This window comes from Trachemys scripta, chromosome 3 (assembly GCF_013100865.1).
Source record: "Trachemys scripta elegans isolate TJP31775 chromosome 3, CAS_Tse_1.0, whole genome shotgun sequence".
NCBI lineage: Eukaryota > Metazoa > Chordata > Testudines > Emydidae > Trachemys > Trachemys scripta.
In genome coordinates this window covers 12,811,236-12,820,038 of record NC_048300.1, presented here as the reverse complement: position 1 = coordinate 12,820,038, position 8,803 = coordinate 12,811,236, and the positions used below count along the sequence as shown (strand labels likewise).

Below are 8,803 nucleotides of genomic sequence, written 5' to 3'. Positions count from 1 at the left end.
AACCTACCCTTCGATACCTACCTGGAGGAACCGATGCTGGTGGAGAGCACCGAGGACACTAGTCCGTGCCAGGTACCCTACGAGGGGGAGTGTGGAAGGAGCCCAGGGGCAGCCGACCCTAGTCTGGCTGCAGCACTGCCAGAGCCTATGTTAGTGTGTTGCGGCCAGGATCCCCACTGACAGCAGCGAGTTTCCGCCGCTGCTAGGGCCCCGGGATGGGATGCAGTGGAGTGGGAGGGCCTGCGTCCCCCTTGCCACCCACTCTTTGGGTGGCAGACTCCCCCTTTTCCCTGGCCTAGAGAGGCTGGGACCTCTTGCTCATTGACTCAGCCCCTGCTTGAGGGCCTGAGCCCCAGACTGCATGGTTGCTGCCCCGCCCTGATTGAGGGCCTGGGGCTTTTTCTGACCTATTGGCTCAGCCCCTGCTTAAGGGCCTGAACCCCTAACCGTGTGTTTGCTGTCCCACACTACCGCTGGACCAGGACTGATGGCAGACCAGAGTGAGGCGGTGGGATACCCCACAGCCCCGCTGAGGGCTGAACCTCGGCCGAGACTTCTACAGGGAGGAAAAGGAGGAAAAACATCTTGTCAAGCAAGACAGGAAAAGGTGAATAATAAAATACAGGTGGGAGTGTGAAGGAAGAGGAAAGAGCAATGGTTCAACAGCTTTGTCACATAGACCTCTTAGGTCTTACCAAAGCACCCACCAGTGAACCAGTACTTAAGCTCCCAAGGCTGCTGGGGCTGGCTGATTTTACAAAGGGTTATTGAGCTCACTAACACAAGACTTGCATGAGGTTGTCACATGACATCATGAACAATCTTTATTGATTATCCAAAAAACTTAGGAAGAACTTCTATTAAAAGCTTAAAATAAACCAACTCTGGATCTCCACCTATTCAGATAGAGAAATAAATCTCCCACAGATGTATACTCCTTCAAATGGAATACATTTGATGAATCATATACCAAAAATCTGTGATCATTATACTTGATGTGTTAATTTCCCAATAAATAACCCATCACATGATGACTTTTTAAAAATGAAGTGAAGTGCCTTCATTACCAAGGGCTGGCCAAATTCTGATCTCACGCTGGTGTAAAGCTAGAATAACTCCACTAAGGTCACACTGGTAGAAAACTAGCGTGAGCTAAATTAGGACCCTGTGGAAAATTCTGGCCCCGTTGAAGTAAATAGGAATTTTGCTATTAATAACAATGGGGCTAGGATTTCACCCCAAGCGTTCAAAGCTGAATACTTTTTCCAATACGTAAGATATGGAGGGAATCAAGGGAAAGCATATAATATTTATATATAAACTGACAACTCTGAAAAATACAGGGCCTGTCTCCTTAATATGAGAGCGCGAGCGAGCAGAGAGTAATTTTTGAGGGCAGGAGGAATTTTGCTTTAGACAGACAACATTCCCCAATAGGATGAAAAGTGATCAGTCTCTAGCTTAATGAAACTCAGGCCTTGCTGAGAGAAATATAGCATGGGTTGTACCAGCACGTGTAATGCTGTTTTCTGAAGTATAGACTGTGACCATATACTCTAAGATGGGAGGTCAGAAGTCAGCTATGCCAATTTACATTAGCGGAGGAACTGGCCACAGATGTGCAGGAGTGGAGAGCAAAACTCTATATATCAACTCAGTACTTTTTCCTTGAAGGAAAGCACTCCAAAGCTGCAGGCCTTTCCCCTCTTTTCCCCATCCTCACAGAGTAGTGTTAAGCACACACTCGCCCTACAGGCAAATTGCCTGGAAGCTGTATCTTGCAAATAGGGGGCTTAACAAAGAAACAAAAATCACGTTAAATGTAAAAAAACCAACCCAAGAACATTTTAAATATTTCTGCAGTGCATTTACTCTGATGCACAAACATCTTCTCCATCGATCCTCTTTAGTGCTTCTCAAGTTCAGAGTGAACAATCATATGACACTATGTACTTCTCCTTGTCCCCCAATATACATGTTCTAAGCTGACCTCTGATGTCATGGAATGTTTTGTAATCAATTCTTAAAGTTATAGCACCACTGGATTTTATTAACTCGCATAACAACAAACAACGACAACAAAAAACCCAGGACCTCATAACTGATCAGCCTTGTTTTATCCTTAAAGCTGCTTTAACAAGCAGGGAGTAATATATTGCAATTGGTATGCCACAATTTAATTGTTCTGTTCCTAAATCTAATATTGCAGCTGTGGGTTAAGTTTACACCAGAGCTTTCAAGAACATGAAAGTGTGGTACATCTGTGCAACAGAAAGCTAAACATCTCTTGATCTGACGTGTTTACAATGACATTTGATATTGTGGAATGGTTGGGAGTTTGTTAAAGCTACAGAACCATTTTTAACTGGTGTCATACAACCACTATGGTCTGCAAAAATCTCCTCATAAACTGCTCAGTCTGATGTGAGACAAGTAAAGCTGAGGAGGATAATGTTTTTTCAAGAATCTTTGTAGATTCGTCTGATGCAATGGAAATGGAACTCTGACCATAACTTCTCTTTCCGACTGTGGGCCATAAGCTCAATTATTTCAATCAAGCATTTGAAAAATAAACACCATTTAACTAAAAACACCTGAATACATCATAATAGCATAAAGAGAGAACACAGTAGTTCAACGAGTGATACTTAAATCAACTAGGGAAACTTAGTACATTCAGAAATCAAAGAGTCTTCAAGTTAACAGGTGGCAGAGCTGTGTAGGGTACCCTGGACTTCATATTCTGTGTAACGAGCAGCTTCAGCATTATTTACTAGTTAGTGCATTTATTAAGCTCATAAGTAGTTCGGGGAAACTTGGTAGTGGGCTCATAAATGTCAGCTGCAGTTTGAGAACTGCAAGTATCCGAGTGTTTTGATCAATGCTTTTACAGGAAAGTTAAAGGGTTATTAAAATTGTTTACTACTGCTACATGAAAAGGGAACAAGCCTGCCGAGTAACTTCAGTGGCAACAAGATGCAGAAGGCTGCGGATTGAATGCTGCAGCAGAAAAGAATTTCCACCTTTAACGAAAAGATTCAATTCGCACACAACCTCCGAGTCCACACACTAGGAAGCCTGTTGTGTGTTCTTTCTTCACAATGAACTATACAACTTTATGGTTGGTTGGTTTTGTTTGCAACATTAAGTGACCAAGAACACAGGTTTCTGTCAGAAATATTTAATATGAGTAGGTTTCTGTATGAACGTTTTCTCATGCGCTAGTATGTCCTTCTGACACCTGCTGTCCTTTGAGAACTCAAAATGTGGAAATTAGGTAAGAAGATCCTTATCTGCCATTTCCTCCAGGGCAGTCCACATTGATGCATTAGGTATTATCCAGTCTGACAGTTGAAACTCATGTAAGCTAACATACTACACTGGAATCCATTCAGGTTTCAAATTTATTATTTCAACCAGAATTAAGAACTAGCCAAAGCCTCTTCATAAAAAGGCACCAAAGCTGCACAGTGGCAACTTGACCAATGGGACAGAGTCTGCTTGCATAAAAAATACCTTAAAAAGCATATAATTCCATGGGAGTAGATCTGTAGCCATAGTCTCTTGCACATGGAAATTTGATATAGTAAAACGCAACAACAGTGCCTCCCTTTAGGTCAATTAATAGAGAAATAAAAATTGCCCTTAGAAGGGAAGAAATGCATTCATATTTCTTAGGCTTTTTCTCTTTTTTGTAATATCATAATGTTCTCTTCACGGGTGGGAAACTCAATCTTCAAGTTCAAAGCTTGTTTCATCGTATAGTTCAGGACGAGATGACCTGGAGTGCCGTGAATATTTCAGTTGCAGAAAATCGCCCAATTCATCAAGGGCATTCAGGACCTGCAAGATCATTACACTGTATCAGTTATCTTAAAAGGATTTAAAGCTGTTCTCACTTCTGCTTTACATTTGAACAGCAAGTGACACAAAAACATATGTGGCTTTCACAGTTTAAAAATCAAAGAAAAAGGAATAAAGCCAAAGGGGTGAATTTTGCTGTCAGCTACACTGGTGAATGTCAGTGAAATCAATTGAGCTACACTAGATTTACATTAGCATCACTGAGAACAGAATTTGGCTCTATGGTAGGCTATGTTGTATTAGCCAATGGCAATATTTATTAGCCGACTGTTGGTAAATTGTGTGTATTTCTCAGACATGCAGGGAGAAAAATACTCCAACTAAGAATTCTCGTTTTTACGTGAAAAAGGCACATACATAACATAAGACAACATTGCTGTATCTGCATACATATCCCAAAGGCCGGTTTTACCATTGTATAACTCCAGTGGTGGACCAGGCCCAGATGTTTATCAGGGTCATTGGGAATATCTTGAACAGGATTACGTGGTTTGAGAGCAAAAGTGGAAAATGTGCTTGTATTAATATCACAGCTGGCCTCATCCTATAATGTGAGTGGCTGCCCATCCTCAACTCCTATTGGATTCAATAGAAAGCAAGGGGATTCAGAATCTCCCTGGAGAAGATCAGAACCCTGCAGCCTCAAGCCCACGCTGAAGAGCAGCCAATAGGTTGATATCAAGTAAAAATATAGCACCTGTTCTTTCAATCCTGTTTACGCAGTAACATATGCTCAGGAATAGAAAAGTCCCCCCTCACTCCCCCCCTTCTTCCTCCCCCCCTTTTAAGAATGTGGTAAAATGAGCTAAATAAAGAAGGACCTGCAAAGTAATTAAAAAAAAATTACCATCCTTGAAAACTTTCCCATTTATGGCTCTTCCCCCTTATGTATGACTGCCAGTGGTTTAAGCCAATGGTTGTTGTGATGAGAAATGGCACAAGAGCTGTGTGTTTTTATTTTACACTGGATTTACAGCACATTCACGCAGTGGTTGTCCTTAAAAACTTTTCAGCTGCCTGAGGTAACTAAACCACACTACCCAGAGTGTTTCCCATTCCCCACACAAGGCATAGGGAAGTTTAGATAGTGTGGCAAATACTATGGCAATGATACCTAGCTGCAAAGGCAAAACTTGTAAAAGGTGACTGCCGGGGAGTGGCATTCAAGGCCCCAATTTGCATACCGCGGTGAGATGAATTGCAAGATCAGTGCTTGAAAATTGTAACTTTCATGTGTTTAATGCTGCTGTTTTAAGGAAAGAAAACCTAAGTGAAATAAAGAGATTAAGCTCCTAATCTCCAGGGTGATTTCACTGTGTATTACTGCAGTTGCATAATCAAAAGCTTATGCAACTCTGGAACTACACAGCGAAATAACAGCCTACCTAACTACACCTCGGTAACTAAGCATTGATATAGATATAGATATATGTTACCATTTAATTTTAACTTCGTGTTGAGTAGTCCATTGTTCCTTACTGTAGTTTTAAGATTAGCAGGAATTTCCTACCGCACATGTGCAAACCAGATTTTTCAATTTTGTTTCTAAAATGGTCTAAATTGGCCTGGAAATTAGTCTTGAGTATAGGACTAAGGTCTCAGTCCTCCAACTGTGTTTGGATCCATGTGCACACATCAAGTCTCACTGAGGTCTGCGTGGGCACAGGGGCCAGCTGCATGGAGTGAGAAGCAGGATCAGGGCTCTTCCCATTTGAAAACACTGAGTGTATAAAATGCATCAGTTTCTGAGAGTTATGCTCATGCAAAAAGAGCCTTAAAATCTGTTGGCAACCAAAAAAGTTCCACCCTTATCTAACTCAAAAATGGATGAACATATTTCATCCAAATTTGCTTCCTTACCCTTGGACTAAGAGGAAGATGGAAAATTTCAATCTTAAAAATACTTTTTTTTAGAAAGTTATGAACAGATGGAAACAGAAGTTTATAATGGACATCTCAACAGAAATGTAACTGCCCTTCTGGAAGCAGGTAAAGATACAGGGATCAAACTGGTCATATTGCACCTTTTAGCCCTCTTGTTAGATACAAACAATTCCAAATATTGGACTGAAAGTTCCATATGCATCATACAAAACCCAAGATGGTGCCATATTTTGCTGCTGCAATGTAACTCACATAAATATGGAATAAAAATAAGGGCATTGAAACCCTTATATGCAATTATTACCACATCAATTAGGGTTTCCTGCCAAAGCAGTTAACTTTGGTCTTGGTGTGCTCCTCATGTAGGTCTTTATTAGTTATTACAGATTAGTCACTCTTAGGAACAGGGGAATATAGTCCAGTTAATTGTTGTATAATTTAATATTTTAAATAAAATCTGTAATTAGGCTTTAAATATCAAGTGACAACGATCAAGAAAATCAAAAGCAAAATGAATTATTGAGATTCAAAGTAACAGACTTGTAGCTTCTCCCAGCCCCTCTAGCATCTGTTGTTAATTTCACCAGGACATCTGCTGTTCTTACCGTGTCTAACATCTCCCGTGTATGTGCAGCCGACACACAAAACCGAGCCCTCGATTCTGCAATAGGAGTAGCTGGAAATCCAACCACAACCACCCCAATATTTTTGTCTAACATGCGCCTTGCAAAAGCCCTGGGAGGAGGGAAAGAAGAAAACAAAAGTGAGTTATTGCCAATAAACTGAGCACAAAGAGAAAACACTCAAGTGTGAAAAACAATGGTTAAAAAATCCTGGCCCTACTGAAGTCAACAGGCGTTTTACCATCAACTCTCCACTGCCTTGCAGCTTGTGTAGTCATTTTCATCTTTGCAAAGCGACTGTCAGATACAATCACTGATGTAAGTGAGCAGAGAATTCTGATTAGGAGCAATTTGCAATCACTGAGCACAGGTGCAAATGTCTATGTAAAGTGTAAGGCAGCAAGAATCAGACTCAATATCAGGCAAATATTTAGACGAACAGATGGTGATGAATAAAAATTAATGCCATTTAGATCAAATTTCATTGAACAAGGCACTGAACATAAAGTAGAACGATGGTCTTGTCGCTGCAGCACGAGACTGGGACTTGGGAGACCTGGGGCTAATTCCTGGCTCTGCCAAAGACTCCCTGAATGGGTTGGTCATTTAACCTCTGTGTGTCATTTCCCCACCTGTGAAATGGGGAGAACAGCTACCTGCTCAGTGTCCCTAGGAGAAAATTGTTCATATTTGTGAGGTAAGTAATGCAGAGGGACAGAGATCGATTCATAACACTTAGCGTGGATTAATTGCCCTCAACTACAACCCATTCTACCAATGTGTGCAAATGGGTAGAGAGACTGTGGCCACAAATAAACTGATCCAAAGAGGAAGCATGCATGAGCCACTGGGACAGCTACAGAGGGGCCCTGACAAACAACTTCATGAGGGAGTTCCAGAGATGGGGCCCCAATGCTGAGAAGTTTCTGCACCTTGACCACTGAACTTCCAGATGGCAAGGGGAGACATCTTGGTTGATCTCCAATGCCTCAAGAGGGAAACAAGATGATTTTGCAACTAAAGTTGTCTCCCATTTCCCCCCAGGCCAGTTATTAGGGTTGTATTCTGGGCTGAGGATTTTCTATAGCTCATAAGACCTGTTTTCTGCCCGTCAGATAGTCCTTGCAAGAGGGCTTGATAAATAGTTAAACTTCAGACTAAAAGGATCCTGGTGTAACTGGGAGACAGGGGAGTTCACTATTCCCCACAGATCCTGAAACGCTGATGGACGCTTGGCCATAGAAGGGCACAAGTTCTCCGTGCAAGAGCTGGCCTGTGATCACATGGGAATGAGTAAGCAATTATCCGGATGGCTTTACTGTTACCAGGTCTGATGGGCCAGGATAGGACCCATATTTATGATATCTCAGAAACAAAGGCTCCTCCCGAGAGCTACTTTTGCAAAGACTCCAACTCCCTACGCTCTGGGCCTTCGTTGAGAAGGTAATAGTCAATCAAGACATAAGTCAATCAAGAGATATCATCACATACCGTAAAATGGTGAAATGTATGTCAGTCTAAGACATGTCATATCTTAGATGGAAAACAATGAAATACCTTCAAAATAATTAGACAATGCGCAGCTTTTAAAATTATTATAATTTTTGCAAAACATCAATAGAAAGAGAAAGAAGAGTTTTGATTTTTTTAAAATTCTATACACTCATTTAGTATACGGAGAAGCTGGCTCCAAATTAAGGCCAGGATTCAATTTAAAGCTACCTATGGCAAGTTCACTGAAAGGAAGAAATTTCTCCCTTGCAACATCTACAGCAAGTAGCCAGATTGAATACTTTAAAGCGTACCCTCCATATAATGTTTGCGTAGTTTGTTTGCCTGCCAGGCACATTTCAGTACTTACCCTATTTTACCAGGCATATAAAGGAGCAAGGGGACGACAGGGGAATCATCATTTCCATATACAATGAAGCCCATTTCATGCAGTCTCCGCCGGAAGTATCTTGTGTTTTCTCCTAGCTGGCGCACTCTCTGAAGCCCTGAAATGAGACAGTCATGAAATCAGTCAAGGCACAGATCCCAATGGGGCTTCTCTCCAGGAAAAACAAACAACCAAACAACCAAAACAGGGACGTGTACGTTTCAGAACCATTTAGCTATCCATGAGATCTTTACGTAGCTATTGGAGCCTCAAGAAAAATATTTAGTGAGTCCAACTGTTCAAGCCACATAAATACAGAGGCACATACTGAATTTATGTAACAACAGTGCTACTCCACTGATTTCTGCTGAATTATGCCTGACCAACATTGGCATGAAATGAAACTCAAACCTAATGTATTCAGACACAAACACCTAAAGCCAGGAGTATTCTCTCTCTGTCTCGCTGGACACAGATTATAGTGCATAATATAGTTTAAAAGAACATGCTGGATGAAATATACTCATTGGTAGCAGTAGTGGTCTGGTATGAC

General features: G+C 41.4%; 1 protein-coding gene across 1 annotated transcript in view; it reads right to left on the bottom strand.

Annotated features, from left to right (window-relative positions):
- Window positions 1-983: 983 nt before the first annotated feature.
- SPTLC3 (serine palmitoyltransferase long chain base subunit 3) overlaps window positions 984-8,803 on the bottom strand; it is a 120,459-nt gene continuing 112,639 nt past the window's right edge. Inside the window, exons 10-12 of the mRNA XM_034764137.1 lie at window positions 8,233-8,368; window positions 6,354-6,483; window positions 984-3,843 (exon numbers count right to left, since the gene is read on the bottom strand). Of these exons, the coding sequence (XP_034620028.1) occupies window positions 3,730-3,843; window positions 6,354-6,483; window positions 8,233-8,368 (380 nt within the window). The 3' untranslated portion in view covers window positions 984-3,729. The remainder of the gene's footprint in view (window positions 3,844-6,353; window positions 6,484-8,232; window positions 8,369-8,803) is intronic.